The sequence below is a fragment of the Plectropomus leopardus genome, chromosome 4, assembly GCF_026936395.1.
Source record: "Plectropomus leopardus strain MGB_pleo_1.0 chromosome 4, ASM2693639v1, whole genome shotgun sequence".
Lineage (NCBI taxonomy): Eukaryota > Metazoa > Chordata > Actinopteri > Perciformes > Serranidae > Plectropomus > Plectropomus leopardus.
The window spans coordinates 11,280,571-11,299,823 of NC_142179.1; the positions used below are offsets into that span (position 1 = coordinate 11,280,571).

At 39.1% G+C, this 19,253-nt stretch overlaps 1 protein-coding gene across 4 annotated transcripts in view; it reads left to right on the forward strand.

The window, feature by feature from the left end:
* The first annotated feature begins 1,795 nt into the window (after positions 1 to 1,795).
* Positions 1,796 to 19,253, forward strand: part of arl15a (ARF like GTPase 15a) — a 135,827-nt gene continuing 118,369 nt past the window's right edge. The window contains exon 1 of one of the 4 annotated variants that reach the window (XM_042487491.2): positions 1,796 to 2,373. In XM_042487491.2, coding sequence (XP_042343425.1) covers positions 2,362 to 2,373 — 12 coding nt within the window. In that variant the 5' untranslated portion in view covers positions 1,796 to 2,361. Of the gene's footprint in view, positions 2,374 to 11,428; positions 11,796 to 19,253 lie in introns of those variants that run through there. The other 3 variants (XM_088076538.1, XM_088076537.1, XM_042487490.2) reach the window with 3 other exon arrangements.

The window sequence follows — 19,253 nt, forward strand, 5'->3', positions numbered from 1 at the left end:
TGCGTCTGAGGCTGTTGCATTTTGTGCTGCTTCAAGCTTGATAATACTGTGGAAAAACTGCAGCTGCATGGATGTATAGTCACAAGATTACTGTCTTTAATTTGGTGTTGGGTTTACTTGTTCAAAATGGAAAATAAGCAATTGTGATTTAATACTGACCCACCTAGTGGAGTGATACATACTGGGATAACTAGATATCCCAAGGCTGGTAATGAAATAATTTTTTGGTAATGTGATTAGAGGTGCAACTTTTAATCGATTAGTTGTTAACTATTTAAATAATAACCAGCTGATTTGATAATCAATTCATTTTTGAGTATTTTTTAAAGAAAAAAGATTAAAATTCTTAGATTTCTTCTTCTTAAATTTGTATATTTTGACAGTGTGCCTAACGACTTTGCATTGTGGAAAAAGCAGGACATTTAAGGAGTCATTGAGCTTTGGGAAACACTGATTGACATTTTTCACCCATTTCTGACATTTTAAAGACCAAACAACTAATCCATAAATTGGGGAAAATGTTCTTTAAAATGCTTTATTCTCCTCTGTCTTTATCGCATTGCAAAGGTTCTGAATACATAATTCACAGCATTTATAGCCTATAATAACAAGTGCACTTGCTGCTTTTTTATGTTTGTCTAACTGTTTTATGCAGTATGATGTAAAGCCCTTTGAATTTCACTGTATGTGAAAAAATAAGTGGTATACAAGTAATGTTTATGACATATAAACATAAAGGCAATTTAGAAAAATGCGTTATTTTTTATTTAGTACAATAAAATATACAGAATAGAGAACAATCATATACAAAAAAGAACAACAGAGGTACCATTATATAGAAAATTAAGAAAAAGGGTGAATTTCTAAACAAAAACACAACAAGAGCAAAATGGAGAAACAATTGGGTAAGCCAAACAAAAAAGCATAAAAAACAGGGTGAGAGACATCAAAGCAGCAAGGACTTAGATATAGATGTAGGCGATAGCCTACAGTTTATATATATATATATATATATATATTCTCAAAACAGAATGGCCTCTTCAGTAAATATTTAGTGAGAAACATGGAATTGTACAACCATAACAAAAAGCTCAAACTGCTGCTCAAATTGCTCAAACAATCAATATTGAGCTTTGGACATGTCTTAAGAGCATCCTGGTGTAAATACACCACAAGATACTATTGTAAGTATTATATTAGAGTTCAAGACATGCTAAGTGTAAAGGCAGGTCACACTATTACCTACATCTTTTGCCTGTTAAAAATGTTTCATTCTGAAATATTTGCTTTTTTAATTCAGTATACATATTTCATGTTTGTTCAAGTTGTATTTTCTATTGTATACTCGTAAGGCGACTATGGAGAAATAAATATGTATGATCATTATAACTTTGTTAAAATAGCCTAACGGAGTTTACGGTGGCCTAAAACTTTTGCACAGCACTGTATTACAAATATTTAAGAGACAAATATCTCAAACCAGGGAAGACTGTCTCATGATATCTTGACTCCAAGTAGTATAAGTACAGTAGAGCTTTGTCCTCAGCAGCAACAGTGAGTTTTGTGCCTCATGACACATACTGTATACCGTAACAGACACACACAAGTTATACATTATCATATATTATAACCTTGCTAAAATAACAAAGTTTAAGGTGGCCTAAGACTTTTGCGCAGTATAGTATTTTAGCGAATTGCAGTTTTAATCCTATAGATCTGTACATTGGTGTTATGCTGATAAGGGGACGTGGCAAAGTCCTCCCGTCTGCAGGGCAAAATGAGAGAGATTATTCATTATTACTGTAAAAAAAAATCCCAGTGAACACATTGGATCGACAATATGCTTTTGAAATATTAATTGAAATGCATATGAAACGCAGAAAAGTTAGTTTCAACAGAGACAGTTTGAGCAGCGGTTCCTCCCTCTAAATGAAAATAGCCACCATGTGTTTGGTCACGTGATCACGCTACGTGCGCAAGGGCGACGTGCGTGACGTCGCGTTGTAGGCTTCGCTAGTTTCCTCAACCAAACACTCAACTGATATTGTGTGATAAAACTGGAAGTCAGCCGGCGGACGAGGGGCTGTTTGGTCAGAAAAAGCGCACGATACCCGCCGCCCTCGTCGTCTCAAACAAACTCCACCGTTTCTGTGCTCAAACTTGCCTCACCGGCGAAGAAGACGGCGAAAATCGTTGCTTTTAAAGCCACCAAAAGGCTGGTTTTTATCTTGCTGTGGCTGTCGAAAGGCGGGGAATACAAAGCGACGTGTGGTCAAATCCATTACATTTTGGACTCATTCAGGCAAAAACGGGATTACTGCAAAGCCAGTTCGTGCTGCTGTGACTGGTCAGCGATAGTACATGGATTATCTGGTGAGTAAATGATTCAAAATGTTGTAGTTACTGCAGTCTGGCTCCAACGTTTGGTTTCTTGCCAGTTGAGCCCCTAAGCAGACAGTGGAGACTCCCAGGTGTGTGTCCCCCAACAATCAGGTGTAGTACCGGGTATTGTTTTGTGCTAATATGTCAGGTTTAGCCTGTAGCTTTCGCCTGTGAGTGTTGTGTGTCTAACTGGTTGACCCAGACTCCGATCTGTTTACATGTGAAACACGACAACTAGCCGACTAGCTACACCCTTAAAGTCCTGTTAGCTAACTTATGTGTGTCTGTAACGTCATAAATGTGTCAAGAGGAACAAAACTTACTGTTGCTGATGAGGACAAAGCTACACTGTGTTAGAATACTTGGGAGTCAAGATACCATGAGACAGTCTTTACTGGTTTGAGATATAAGTCTCCTAAATATTTGTAATACCTGAGCGATTAGGGATGTGCCGATCCAAGTCAGCTGATAGTATCTGTTCATACCTAGTCCCGATCCGACACTAGCATTTACCTGCAGCTGCACAATACACATTAAAAGTTAAAGTTATTAAAAACAATCCACTGAGTATGCTTGACAGTTTTTCTGCAGGGCAAGACAAGAAAAAATGTCTGCATCTAAACAGTTAATAAGGGTTTGCTTTATGTTATATTTACAAAGATAAAGTAAACAAACTAAAAATATTTTTGATTTGGCCCTTATCACAATTCCACTTAGTACAGCATTTGTTTTTTTCAACAAAATAAGAAAGTAAACAAACTAAAACGTGTCTTCAGAAATTGCTTTCAGATCCACTTAGTGCAGCATTGTAGTGGAAGTAAACAACACTATAAATGAGATATATAATCACATTTTTACTTCAAAGTAATGTTAATATAGCTGAACATAAACATCCCCACTCACAACAAATAAAAGCCAGTTACAATTCTGCCTATTACAGCACTATAGTAAAAGTAGTTCACCAAAATTTTTTTAATTCCACTTAAAGTAGAATTAGCAGCCTTATAATAAAACCTGTCGCATATCATGCTCTCCATTTTTGACACCGCTGTGACAGTGACGAACAAATGATCAGGCGGGGTGCGTGCTCTAAATAGCCGATCCTGATCAATTAAAACATGTGTTGATTAGGCTGATACCGATCCTTCTGATCAGATCGTGACATGAATGAGACAATCTTATCTAGTTTGAGATATCAGTCCCCTAAATATTTGTAATACCTGCGACCAAAAGAGTTATTACAGTCCTGGCTCCTGTGCCAGCTGCAGCCTGGCTGGGAGATTATGGTTTAGGGGCCTTTGCCCACATTGTAGCGGTGGGATGGGTGCTGCTGGGAAAAGTGCAACAATAGAAAGGAAGCTGAAACTGAAGGCTTTCCCTGGGAATTTATACAGCCGGAGGAAATAAAGAGTGCACAGACATTGTGCTGTCATCTCATAAGAGGGACAGAGGGACAGTGTGAAATGCAGAGGAACTTGCCCACCCAGTGTTATCAGTTTGTTTATAGTGGGCCTCCCAAGATGTGGGACCTAAAAGGAACTTTGAACTTCTGCCTCACTGAGATGTTTCTTGAGTCAGTATTACAATGTCCGATCTGGCAACTGGCACCAGAAGAGTTATAGTTGATGAAAACTGATTCATGTCCAGCTTGTCTGTGGCTTCTGGCCTTGAACTAACAAATCTTACTGGGAACAAAAGACCAAAGTGGCTCATTCATACTTCGTATGACTGCTTCATTGATAAATTAATTCAGCAAGATTGCAATATCCGATCTGGCAACTGGCAGCTGAACAGTTATAGTAAATGCAAACTGATAAATGTCTAGCTTGACTGTGGCTTCCAGCCGCGGAGTAACAAATCTTACTGGGGACAAAAGGAGACTAAAGTGGCTCATTCATAGTTTGAACTTTTGCTTCATTGAGACATTTCATGAGTCAAGATTACAATTTCTTGTCCGACAACTGGCACCAGAGCAGTTAAAGTTAATGCAAACACATATATATTGTTTATGTTTTTATTTTTCTTCTTATTTATGTCTAAACTGTGTTGTACATTGTTGTATCCATGTCAGAAATTGCTGTCTGACGGAGAAGCAAAGCAGTGAAAATACTCTTTATAGCATACATTTAAACTGTTATTGATTGTTTTAAGGGGGACTTTTTAAGGTGGCGAAAATATGTTTTGCTGCTGACCCCATCTACAGCTGCACATTGCTCAGCTTCTGTGTGGTAATCCAGCCTGCGTCTCCAAACAGGAGGCGTGCTGACCGCCATCTACTGTACTGAACATGGATACCTCATACAACCCCAGTTCAAAAAAATTGTAACTATCCCTTTATTGCAAACTAATAAATGTTTAGCTTTTCTGTGGCTTCTGACCTTTGAGCAAGAAATCTTGCCAGGAACAAAAGGAGACCAGAGTGGCTCATTCATAGATCACTAGAGTTACTCTGTAATGTCAGTTAAATGTTAATGGAAAGCTGATGGAACCAAAGGTAAACACAGGAGTCATTGTTGTCAAAGGAAGCGCACTCGTGACACGTAAAGATAGAAACTGATTTCACCTTGTACTCTCTTCTTTTCCTTTTGGCAAAATGCGACAAGCTACAACCACTAACATTGCCTTGGAAAAATGCACAGCTTTCAAGGTTGAGGATTAAAAATTTTCTGTGATTTTTTTTTTTTGTGGAAAGCACAGCTGTAACTCAGTGGACTGTCGGAGTCGAGTGCTTGGCTGTCCTCTGAGGTCAGGCACTCGATAGGCAGCAGGGCCTCCTTTCCTGCTGTGCAGCACTGGAGATCTGGCACAAAACCCAAACCAAAACTGTGTCTTTCCCCTCTGTATAAACCAATAGAAACTTATCACTAAATCCTTGATTAAAGACGCCTTTTGTGAGATATTAGATCAGGTCAGGCCTAAAAGAGTATTTGGGATGGACAGGAATGAGTGCACAAATATTGCGCATTGCTGGGCAATAATAACAGTGGTTTGAATTATGACTATAGCAGAGATCCAACTTTTTGGTGGATTCTGTTTCGACTGGGAGCTTGAGCATGTTGAAGGACAGTACTCCTGCGTGGTCAGCAAAGTGTTAAAAGAGACTTACACAAAACAACAACACTGACAGAGGAATTTGGTGCTGTTGCCATGACACAGTCTTACCAAATTACAAGTGCACCGTGTGGCCGGCTCTTGGACCCTAGCTTGTGGCAGACTTCACCAGACAGGACACGCTGAATGTGCTGTGAGTGACATGAAAAAGAGGACTCTTTGAAAGTGAGAGAACCAAACTATTGGCTGTGTGAGTCTCTAAAACACGCACATTCTCCTCCGGTTTTATCGTAGCAGACAATAATTCAGTAAAACGGCTTTCTCAATGTGACGCTTGCATGCTTATATTTATACGATGGCTTTTCTGTTGCATTGTTGGTGCTCAGTTATTGCTGGTGGCAAATTCTCAGCATTTAGTCCATTTCTTTAATTTTACACATTTGTCTTTCTTGAAGAGATTGCCAGATTTTTATTTCCACTACACTTGAGTGACTAAATTCTTAGGTAGAATGACATTCAGGTCACTTTTGTCGCTCTGCCCTCAAGAAAGCCAGATATGCAAAAACAAATTTTGTTATTAAAAACATTCATTTTGTCTGGTGTGGAACGACCAGCACGGTTTTTACAGAATTCCGATTATGCTGAAGATTCAGTGACAGCAACCGCCAGGCAGTGACCTCAGACCATATGGTAATGATGGGTTTGAAAGATAACTGAACAGAGCCTCTTTGACAAGGCTGGCTCACACCTCCACTCGTGTTCAGAGAGATATAAGGAGGGAAGAAAGGAGATAAAGGGTCATCTTTTGCTAACAGAAAGTGTTGTAAGAATGGCTCTTTGTTTATGCAATTATGGCATTGCCTTTTCATTTCAACCCAAGAAGTGCATTAAGCATTTTGTTTTAGGTGACTTTGGTTCCCTTTTTTATATTTAGAAAAAAATTAAAAACCAGTATTGTACAGATATCAAATACAAAGTACAAATATATTTCAGTGTGGTGTGGTAAAGCAGAACAATGAAACACCACTTAACACCCCATACCTCAAACCTCAAATATATTTCCTTGTTGAGACATGCAAATAAATGAATAACACTGGTGATGAGGGAAATAAAGGCTACTGGCAAAAGCCTTTTCTTTTCTGGGTGACATATAATATAGCCATATTTGGCAAATATTGCACCTAGCAGTTGAATTATCGTTGCAGTTCTCTTCAGAAAAAGTAGAGTTGACGGGCACATTGATAGCTGGCCAATGATCACATTTTTTGGTAAAGATGGTGAGCCCCATATGTACTCTTTCCCTATTTCCAAAAAGCGAAAACATTTCAGACAGCAGGTAAACCACAGGCATCAGCCGAGGAGGGCAGTTTTTCAGCTGTCACTGCTATTAATAGTTTTGTCAGACAAAAATGACCGACCAAACACCTGTTTTCAGTCAGTTTGACTGAACCTAGCTGCCACCTGTTTGCCTTTGTTCCTTCTTTTCCTTTTTCTGTAGCTGACGAGACATTGAATTTGTCTCGGTTGGATTCTGTTATTGTTAAATGCTATTGTGAATGAAATCTGAGAAGATAGTTGAAGTTTCTGATGACACTTGTTGCTGCAGCAATTAGTTTATTTATTGATTAGATGATCAGCAGAGAAATAATTGTCAACTAGTTTGATGTATAATTGTTTTAATATAAATTGTTTTGCTTCTAATGTGTATTACATTTGAGAAATGTATGCTTTTTTTATCATACATGCATAAGCTGAATCGCTTGGGGTTTTTGGACTGTTGGTTGGATACCTTTTCACAATGTCACCTCGCATGACTTTGAGAAAAGACACGCGACATGTTTCACCATTTTCTGGTATGTTATTGGCAAAATGATTAATCGATTGATTTAAAAAAAAATAATGGCAGTTTAATTGATCATGAAATGATCCTTAGCTGCAGCCCAACTTTGAGAGCTCTTATTTGGGCAGGATGGATATATATTGGATTAATATATGAAAGTTTCCATAAGACCTCACACAGAATACCAGTATTGGACAGCGTTGAAAGTTAAAAAACATTAAAATTACAGTATGTACTTCGCACTTTTTTAAAAAATGTAGTATTAATTAGTAGAAGCACCAAGCCAAAGGGAAATCTGTCTCAATCTGCAGTTTTGCAGCGAAGAAGGCACATTCTCAAGATAAGTAAGGAAAAAATGACGAGTTTCATTGAAAAAGCATAAGCTGAAATGTGAGATTCCCATGTGTTGAAAACATTTTAGTACTTGATTCCACTAGATTGCAGGAGTTAATGGTTGAGTTCTACAGAAAATTATCAGTATGCATTAAGCATCAATTTGGAACAAAAAATGAGATTTTTTTGGCTACTAGATAGCAGGCAGAGGTAGACAGTTTCCAGAGAGAGCGAGGAGCATGACCTGCAACAAAAGGTCTCGGACCAGATCCAAACTGGGGACACTGCAGTTATGTGGTATGCACCCCAGCCATTCAATTTATCCAGTCTGCACTAAGATCACACCTCCGTGAAAATAAATTATTTTAGTAGAAGCCTGCATATGTCTTTGGCTCGCTAACTGTATTTCAGCGCAGATCTCCTGTCCAAGGGCACACAGCAGGCTATAGCAGACCGACATGTCACCACCGCAACACAGAGGAAAGAGAGCTGATGGGAGGCTCTTGGCAGCACATGAATACAGCTTGTTAGCCTATGGGATATGAGGCTGGTGTTACTTTTCCGCTCAGTTTTGTCCCCTGTGTGACCGTGTCCCACACCTCACTGGCGCTGTTGCCGCCAAGTTTTTCTCAGAGACAAACATAAATGACCTATTGTATGCAGATAAGAGCACCAACTAAAAATATTTCCACAATGTGTGTGCGTTTTATATATTTATATCAGGCTAATGATTTACTTCATCTATTGGTGAGAACAGTGAGAGAACAGTGCGTACTCAGGTTTTTATGGATATGAATTGATATTTACCTGAAGTTTGGTCAAGCTGGCCACAGTTCCTTAAACCTGCCCTTTTATTTGAAGTGCATAGCCTCCAGCTGTTATGTGAAATACCTCTCTGAGCTCAGCAGCATTCCTGAAACCCCTTCCCTGGTTTTAACCTGCCAGCGAATCAGCCAGGTTTTTGTGCCTGCTGGCTAGCTCATTGCAGTGATTCCCTTGTGTCTGTGGAGAGTGCTAGTGAGTCAGCATCTTGAAGCTGGAGCAACATCAGTGTTGCTGTTGGAGATAAGGGAATATTTATGGTCGTTTCATAATGCTCAGGCACTTTGAGTTCATTTTATATCAGCATCCAAATAAGATGATGGACCATTGCTCTAAAGGGTCATTAGTGAACTGTTTTTGTGGTTTTTATTGCATTTCATTTCCTTTATTTTCTCTCGGGCCATAACCACTATCATTGCTACTTCTCACTAAAAAAACAAATATGAAGGACTTGGATAAGTGGAGAAAGGCTCTGTTGCCATTGGTCTGTTGTTCTGCTTTATTTGAAGAGTGGTGGGATGGGTCCATAAAAGCCATAAACACATGCAGTTTGGTAATCAGAGCTTTATCAGTGACTCAAGACTTTCACAGGAAAGCATATTGCTGACCTACCTACTTATGGTGCCGTGTTACAGGAGGTGTTGCATTACAGAAAAAGATATCAACTGTACAAACTGTACTGTGTATGACATGCACAGTACTTTATTAGCTGGGATTTGGATTTTTTTGTTTTGTTTGTTGTTTAAGTTGTGTTTTTTGAAAGAGAAAAAAGAGAGAGATGACAGATGTTCTGGTTTGGATTTTAAGGAAGTCATAACAGTTGAAAATTGTGAAATGTACCATTGTGACCTGACTGTTTCGCCTAAATACAAATGACGTAACATCATCAGACAGTGTCTCGTGTTGTTGAGTAAGGGCTCCTTTATGCTGCCTTTAGTACAAAAAATAGATTTGTCCGTTTTAAACATTGTAAATATTTCTTATGCTTCCATGTGTCCTGTATGATGGCACAGTCACTGCTTTTTTTTTTTTTAAATGTAGCTTTGCACATGTTTTAATCTGTGATTTTATGTGAGTCTCATTGGTGTGAATTCTTTTTTTTCATTTTGTTTAAGCCCTTAACTGAAGGCAATTTTCTGTCACAATATGATAGACAATACAGGTTTTTGAATCTTGAATAGATACAGCCAACAGATGGCACTAGGGAGCAGCGTCAAAAGCACGGATGTATTATAGTCAAATAGGGTCAAAAGTCAAAGGAGGTGACAAACAAGGTGACATTGGAGTGTATCCTAATAATTTACCTTGTAACGGATGCAGCATTGTAGATAGTGTTGTACAGTTAGGGCATTCAGTACATCGCAACAGGTGGACAGAGGATGACTGTATTCGTTGTCCCCCCATGATACCAAGTAGTACTGCTCTGTTTTGTCTGTATTCGTAAGCTTTAAGAAAATGTGCACAAAGGCTCCATCCGTGTCCATGCTGTATATACGTATCTAATGTTGAGCATATACGAGCTTTTAGTTGGGTGGTGTTTATGCTGGGAACAGATGCCTGTTGCTTATTGTTCTGACTCTTAACTCGGGAAGTGTGATGTTTGGTGACGTGTAGCCATACGACACCACCAGCACCAGCCACTAACCCAATACAGGGAAAATATTCAAGTGGCTGCTGGATTTTCTCCACTCACCAGTCAAAAAGCAGTGGTAATCTATTAAGTAGCTAGTAGATTCTGGAATCAACCAGCCACAGTGGCAGGTGGATAAAAAAGTTCATTTCCAACCAAGGTTGATGTGTATGTTGTCAAAAACTCTCCACGCTACCTCTACCAAGAAACACAGATCAAAACTGTTACAAAGTCTTAATTACACAATACAGATCCCCAAGCAAAATGAGTGATTTCTTTCTAAACACTTCATAAATGTTAGAAAAATACTTGCTGAAGACAGGTCAAAAGGACTGGAAACAGTGTAGTACTGCATTGTGGAGTTTGAGCTTCAAACTGTTTTTCACCTGAGCCCTGGATATTTTGGGTGTGACTAATAGCATGCTCGATGATGCAATGGAACCGCCCTTAACATAATCCCTTCCTTATAAATGAGGAATAAACTCTATAATGCTACAGGCTCTAACATTAGTAATCGTAGCATACTTTCAGCTCCTTCCACAGACACGCCCCAGCATCTCAGAGCAGAGAATACTGTTCATTTTCTCACGATTTTTAAACCTGATTTCATATACTTTTTTTTAATAATTCAAATTTGCCCGAATGGTTAGTAACATTTTTTGGTGATGTGACAAACTCATCACATATTTATTTTTGATTTACAATGACTTTAAACTGTATGAAAACAAATAATAATAAACCCAATAATAACTGGGTTTTCAGTAGGTGGTGGTTTTTGCCTAATCTTAAATAAATCTTTGATTCTTCAGCATGACTTTAAAACACTCGCAATGCTTTTTAACTTGAATTAGCATATTAGCTGGAATACAAACTTCAATCAGTTTGCCTATAGGCAAATTTAAGTCTGTGTTGCACGAAACTGGCATTCTTAAAAAAAAAAGGCATCAAATTGAATTCAAGGCTACCTGTTGCTGGTGTTAATAGTTGTCACAAAACCTTATTGCATTACAGATGAGCACTATTATAACTTCAGTATGTCAGCAGGTGGTGGCAGCAACTATAACTAGACAGCTGACCATAACAAGCTATTTGAACATGACTCACAGTTCTCCTTAACAGACGGACTTCCGACAAAGCGTCCCACAACAGTTATTGAAATCCCCGCGGGTGCTGTAAGCTCCAGTGGTGGATCCCTTCATCCTCCTCCATGCATAGAAAGCTGTTTTTCATATTTCAAGAAGCTACACATACAGTATATGCATAGTGTGTGGGTGGGTAATGGTGACTAATCCAATTTGTAGTCTCATTCTGGATCCCTAGTTGTCACTGAGCCCTTAATCTCTGTGGAGAGAAAGATCCAAACTAATCTCAAGCTTGTGTCTGTCCGCTGATCCTTGTGGCAATAGTGTTTTTATCTCTCTATGAATGAATACGGGGAGCAAACACAAGAAAACCTTCAATCATGCTCATCTGATCGCTTGCAAAAACCCGTCTGTAAAGCTGAGACTTGAAAAGAAATGGCTCGTGGACACTGGCTGCTTACAGTGAGACCTTAAAGGGCTGGACTCATGTTGTTGACCTGGCAATGTTGTGCTCAGCTACTCCTGATCCTCCTCCATCCATTCATTTACTCCAGAGGCTTGGCTTGTTTGTTGCCGGGGGTTACGCTTGTTGCTGAGCACAATGTCGGAGCACATGCAGCTCTCCCTTGCCCTGTGCAGGATTGGGCTTTACACGGTAAGAAAATGTATACATGCTGCTGTGCGTTTTGCTGGAGAACGGCAGGGATGCGGTGTGTTTTTTTTTTTTTTTGCGTGCTGGATTGAATACCGTCAGTTTCACTGTGGTTTAATCTTGTTGTGTTTTGAAACAGATACTGACCAAGCAACAGTGGCTGCCGCTTCTCTATTGCTCGGTCACTGAATGGAGAGTGCGCTCCGCTTCATTCGAGTGGGTGTTAACATAATGTTAAGGTGGAACAGGTGGACATCAGGACTGTGAGATGTAAATTAAACCTACAGGGAACAAGCTGTCTTTGTTTTGGTCCTCAGAGAAACAGCCTTTGACTCAAAGATAGATTATGGTCCCCTTTTTCTTCCAGCTCCTAGCAACTGGCTTGGTCAATGGTTGTAGTTCAGGCAGTCTTAAATACAGTGCACTTATGAATGGATCCTGGAATATAATGCCACAGAGGCCATGGTGGAAATATTGTTGAAGTTGTTTTGTTATTGCAGTGACACTTGTGTGAGAGTGATTAAAAATTAATGTTCGCTAACACTGCAGTATTCATCTGCTTTAATTACCTTTAATGTGCTCAGTGTGCTGATTATTATTGTAAGACATTTGTGTTAAAAAAAAAACATCTTAAGGAAAATTCATGATTTTTTTTAAAACCGTGTTTTAAAATAGTTGTATATTAACCACGGCTGATGACTCATGTTGCGTATTGTCAGGTCCCCTGTTATTCCCTGACCAGCTAGTGACGCTTTCTCAATGAACATCAACAGGGAGGCTAATTTTAAAATGAAAATGTTTAACTGTAAGCTATTTCTTGTTACGCATGGTGCACATTTAATACTGTATCTCATCCATGACTCATCTTTCAAGCACACATGAATGAAGGAAATGGAAATACAGCAGATGGTTATTATGTTTACTGGAATTGAAGGTTCCTTTATGGAAGTCTTTTGTGGTCTTTTTGTGGATTGTGTGGGCAGATGTATTCGACACTTTCTATGAGTGTGTATGGTGCGCAGCTATAGAACTTGGGGAGCACAGCCTTCAGCAGCACTTCTCATGACTTGTGTTGAATATTATGGAATAGCACAAGAGTTTCATTCATTGGAGAAAGACACTTCTGAAGATAGTGAAGATTTTAAAGGCTGATAATAAAAACTGGTAATAACTGTTTCCAGTGGAAAATATTTTGGACCTGTTGTGCTAATGGGAGAGTTATAAGTGGTAACTCCAGGGCTGAAAAATAAAGCCAAAGCGGTATTGCAAAAAACTGCCTTTCCTTGAATGGCCACTTGAGGCTGACTCCAGATGTAAGTCAATCCCCATAGACCCACATGTTGAAATGCTGTATTTTTACAACTACAAGAAACATTTTTACAGACTGGTCCAAAAAACGACTTTGGTCTCTTTAGCTAATTTCAACATTCATGAGAACTATACAGGGTGTGAATTTTGACATTTGACATTTTATTAAGGCCCAGTTTTCGCCTATTTAACGGCCTGGCTGCTTGAGTGACAGGCTGTCTGCGAGGCGTTGCCAGTCTTTGAGTCAAATCAGCCCCTCGCTCCTCTTCAGCACCAGCCTATAGTCCAAATATGGTCACTACTGGCTCCAAAAAACCAAGATGCTGACAGACAAAATGCTGCAATGCTATAAAACAGCAGTCCAAGGTTGGAAATGAACTTTTTTTGTCCACCTGCTACGGTGGCTGGTGAATTTCAAAATCTACCAGCCGCTCAATAGATTAACATTGTCTGGTGAGTGACGCAAATCTGGCAGCCACTTGCATATTTAACGGCATTTGGCTGCTGGCTGATGCTAATTTCCGACCCTGTAGCAGTCCACAGACCAATGGGTGACATCAAGGCAGCTATGTTCACTGTTTTGATCGGTCTGTGAACAGTTAGCCCTCACTGGAGATGGGTTGCATTGCATACCACCTGCAGCCAGTAAGGACAGCGCTTTTGTTGGCTTTAAATCTAAAATGTTGCTGTGTGGGTGCAGTTTTAGTCTTTCTCTTCTCATCACCCCAGGAGTAAAAAAATAAAACTAAAAAAATACATGACCTGTATGGTACTAGTAGCTCTATTATTAAGTTTACAATGACATCATATAAATCAGGCTGTCATATTGCTTATAACTAATGCAATTTGACTTGAATTTAGAGCTGCGACTTAGGCTACTGTTAAAATTGCCAGAACGTGCATAATAACAATTGCCGGTTCAGTGGGTTTGCATATATCATTCGGGTTTAAGCTCGAACATCAGACCAGACCAGCGAAACTGGAAAGTGACCCAACTCTACTGTGGACTGTTGATTGACTGATTGATTAAAATTTTTATTTTCGAACATGATTTTTTTTTTCACCCCCTTTCCATTGTTCAATCAACTAACAAATCAAAATACGCTTCCTTACTTAAATAACATAACTCATAAATACAAAAATAAATCATCTGACTCCAGTGGTGTTTTCGTCTGAGCTATCATTGCTTGTCAGCTTATCAGTCAGAAGGCTTCATCCTCTGGGGACATGAGTGTCGATACAACACTGACAAACAGAGCTGTCCCTAGAGCCATGCTGCTAGTGTGAAAGAAAACAACAAAAAACTGACAACAAATCTGAATGAAATAAAAAATTATTATCTTTACACTTAGTGCATTCCATGTGGAAAGCTAATTTCCCCTTTGGACCTTTCTCCTTAGTTTTCAGCCCCTCACTGAGCTCCAGCCTACAGTGCAATTACTGAGTGCTTAAAATGGGGATCAATACAAGAACAGAGCTACCTCGGAGAAGTTCAAAGAAATGTGATTGTTTTTATTGGCTTGTGGGAGAGAAGCTTGAGATTCAAGCCCCTGCTGAGTCACCACAATATCCTGTGCAAAATCAAACCCTGACATGTGTGATGCTGTGGGAGAGGAATGGTGTGATCTATTCCCAGCGCTGTTTCATGTCTGCAATACAAATGTACAAATTACTCTGTTGTCATAATAAACAAACTCCCGAGTCCGAAAAACCTTCATTTAGCGATTAGATATTCAATCTTATCAGTGATGGTGATACTGAAGGAGCAAGGCCACTGTGAAAGTCGAGAAAAGCTTTTCTTATTTCTGTACACTGGCTTGATAATTTACTCCCATCAGTCATTTAACATGAGATTTGCAATATCTTTTAGCCTTTAATCTTATTGTCTCCGGCTGTCTCTGTATTAACAACAAACCACACTTGTTATGATTGCACACTAAAAAATAGCATTAGAGACAGTATGTAAAACTTTGGCCAATGTTATACTTTTCATCAGTCTGTATAATCAGAATCTCAGTATTGCCTTTTAAACTGTGTCAGAGGACTCCAGCAGTATAGTGAGCCGGCAACAGGGATGATCAGCTTGCTTTGCTTGGGGGCCACTTTTGCAAAATGACAGGACACCAGGGGCCGGTTGCAGCAGCCCCATAAATGTTTTGAGGATTTTAGGACAATTTTAGGATTTAAGGATGTTTCTAGGATTTTAGGACATATATAGAATTGTATGATGTTTCTAAAATTGTAGGACACTTAAAGGATTTTAGGATGTTTATAGGATTTTATGAATACTAAAAGTACAGAAACAATTCCCATTGTGAATCACTATATTGTTATTATGGATGGTTGGGGGGCCACCTGGCACCCTATCAGCAGTAAGATTTGTCCCAATGACCGTAAGTTGAGAATGGCCTACAGTGTAGTCAATGCTTGTCCTATCCACATTTCTATACTCATACAGGTGTGCACAAACTTAAAAAATCCTTCGCAAAAAGCATTAAATACAATTCTAACACAAAATGCAGCATAAATCTGATGTTTTCATTTTAGTGCAAACCTACAGATGGAAGTTCTTGGTAACAGCAGGTACCATGGGATATTAGCATAAGTGACAATGTGCAGTGGGTACCATAGCTACTGCTCTTTGGACCCTGTCTTTGCAGGGTGCCTTTACCATTAAGGATCTAAGTGATCGTATTAGGCCCTTCGTGGTCACCTCATTTTGTTATTAATGGAGTGGAAAATGGCTTCTCTCAGGCCACATCATGCAGAAGAGTCTCAAGGCTGGGTCATGCCAAATGTGGAAAGAAACCTGGTTGCATACTACCTTAAACCGAAAACAACATGGATGCTGCAGCATGTTCTATGCAGACTGAACAAGGAGGAACCAGACTGAATTGTCAGTACAAGAGAAACTTCTTTCTTTGGAATATGGTGAGAACTGACGACTGTTGGTTATCAAGGTTTATCTCAGTAACCTGGCCCACATTACATTTTGGCAATCATTTAGGCTATGCAAATTGTGGCACTGTTCATATTGATTACATTAAATTTTGCATATTTTTATTTAAACAGCTCACGCTATGGACAAGCTTTTGAGGTTTGTAGGTTATAAAAACAGAAAAAAAGAACCTATTAGGTCAGATACTTTTATACAGCTGCCACAGTGGTAACACCTGCATCCTGTTTACCATATGAAGATAAACTGGTACAATATTTCTTGTTTCAATAAGTAATCGGTAAAGTAAGTGAACATTACTGTCCAAAATAGACTGCTGTGCACATTTATTTCTTTGAGAAATAGCGCTGAATACCAGTGTCTCAGTATCACTTTACTTGATCCATTTATCTTGCTGAAGGCTGTATTTGACACCTGAGCAGGCAGAGAGCTGTGAGAATGTTTTGTTCCTCCTTTTGGATCTTTCGTCTCCTGGGTTTCCGTGCTGTGTCACTGCACAAGGCTTACCTTTTTCCTGTTACCACCGGCCTGTTAAATGTTTGTCCCCAGTCGTCAGCTGTGAGCAGCCACCTCCTCCTGTTATCTTTTCGCCCATAGTGTTGTGATTGTTGTCACTCCCAGGCTTCCCTCTGTTGTTTCTTTTTTTAAGGTTGCCTTTAGTTTTGAAACAAGACCACTGTGGTATATAGCAAACCTTTACTGTTTTCACACAGTCAGTATATCAATCATGTGTCCTGGTCTTTGCCTTTTTGAGCTGCAGTGTAGTTGCATTGTCGGCTTTGCTTGTGGTTTGTTCTGCGTTAAAATGAATATCTGCTTGTCAGTGGTTTATAAGGTTTATGGTCAAAAATGTCTCCTGTCACTGTTATCTTATCTCCAACACATTCGTTTTTAAATCGCACAAATCTCTTTGACTTGCAGCCTGACTTTATCTTTGCTCAGAGTTAAATAAGTTCAGCAGAGCTCACAACTTGATAACTGGATAGCTCTTTTACCACTGTTGTTATGCCTGCTTGGGTTTGAATAGATAATTGCCATGCATTGCCAAATGGCTTCAAAGTTCAAAAAGACCCCTTGATGAGTGTACAAAGTAGGAAGACACAAATGATTGACAATGGTGCTCTTTGAGCTGAGACGTTAAATTTCTGGTGTGGACAGCTTCGTTTGAAATGCAATAGCATGCAACATTTCCAAAACAAGGCAACACCTTACTTTCTATTGACATGGTAAAGTAGTGTATGCATAGCAGCTGACAGTCTGGTGTGCTAATGTCATGAAAAAACGTGAAAAGTCATGGAGTTTCACAATCATATTTTCAAGGCCTGGAAAAATCATGGAATTAGTAAAAATCATTTATGAAAAGTCCTGGAATTTTGTTGTGTGTACTGAAATCTTTACAGCAATCTTAAGTGGATAATGTCCACACAGTTAAACATAACAGCAAATGTATGTTCTGAAGCAGTCTACGTAACAAAGCTCTTCTATGCATGTCAGTGTGATGTTTGTTTGCCATCACATACGTTTCTGCATTTTCCCTCTGTGTTCTGGCTCTCTTACGTATGCCAACATGCTGAAATTACAGTTAAGGGCAAGAAAAAAAAAAGCTGTGGGTCCTTCAAAAGTCATGGAAAGGTCTCAAAATTGTGTCCATCACAATGCGTGGGAACCCTGTAATGGGTATAGCAGCCAGCTATTTTTAAAAAACAACAACAAAAAAAATAAACAGTTCTAAATTGTACATCATCAAAAATGTAATAGAATGTATTGTACATTTCTATGACAGGTGTTGTCACATTTCCTATTTACAAAGGACATTTTTGATTTAGACTGACAGGACAGGTACAGCCATTTCATTTCCTAGGGAAAGGGCAAGGCTTCAGGCATAATGATCAGTGATTAGACAGCACCTCATCTTAGGACTTCTTAGGACTTCTGTTGATGCCTTTGTCACTAAAAAATTACCAAGGCACTCTGTTTTGTAGAGAGAAGAAAGTAAAAAGATGTTTCTTATTTGCAGTAACAGTAAAAGCATCACGAACGATAAGCAAAATCTGGCCTTATTATTTCTTCAAAGAAGAGACAATCTGCAGAGGTGCACTGCTTTCCAAGTACATTTTTAAGTCTAAAGGTGGAAGCTCAAATTCGTCTTTAAATTGTTGAGGCTCTAAACAATTTTCATTTTAGATAAACTTTTGTCAGTTGCTCAATTGGTGGGTCATGGTCCAAAAGTGGGCTGTGGGTCCTTTGGTATTATTTGCCCTATAAACATGCCGTGCCTTTGTGGCGTTTTTATGTCACTGATATTGAACCAATGCACTTTTTTGGTTGCAGGAGTATATATAACTGCGCTTTATTTTGCAATATGTTTAATTTCATTGTGCTCTAAGCCCACGTTCTGCATACATTTTGTGAAATAAGATTGAATATGTGGGACTTTTTCTTATGTGGGGACCTTGAACTGATGTGTAAGGACAAAATCTGCACCCCATGGCTGGACCAGAACCACTCCTGTAGATCACATTTAAGAGGAAATCCCTGTAGCGGATTTTAGAGGAAATCCCAACACCTAACTTTGAAACTGGGTTATAATTATTGTTTGACAGAAACAGTCATCCTGTTTTCAGGAAGAGGTATTTTTAGCTCTCTTATCTTGAGATTCCTTGGGCGTTGGGTGTAATCCACTCATCTTGTTAAGACTTTATCTCACTGATCATAACATAACATGAACCTGGAAGTGTTCCATAGGAGTTGTTTGGTTAGAATTGAATGTTGTTTACGTAGTACAGTGTGCAGTAAAACACTTTTGTTAAAAATATTAACATGAAATAGCTTTTTCTAATTTCTTCAGAATATCTCTGGAATTGTGTCTTAGTGCACCATAAGGCTTCCTTAAGCTCAGATAGACCTTCACAATTCTTTGCAATGTCAGGTTTAGGTTATTTTTAAGCCCATGGGACTCATAAATCCCCAAGAGTTATTGTTTTTGTGATGCCTATTATGTCACAGAGAAGTTTTTGCACGGTAAATAAACCTCTTCTCACAGTGTGAGAGCAGCATACATTTCCAACCTGCTTCCGTGCTTTTGAAAGGCAGGATGGGAGCAGCCATTGCCCCATCCTGGGCCATGAATATCCCACTCTTCAAAATAACCACAGGACCCGGTGGGATGATGATTGAGGGAACAGCAAGGGTCACCC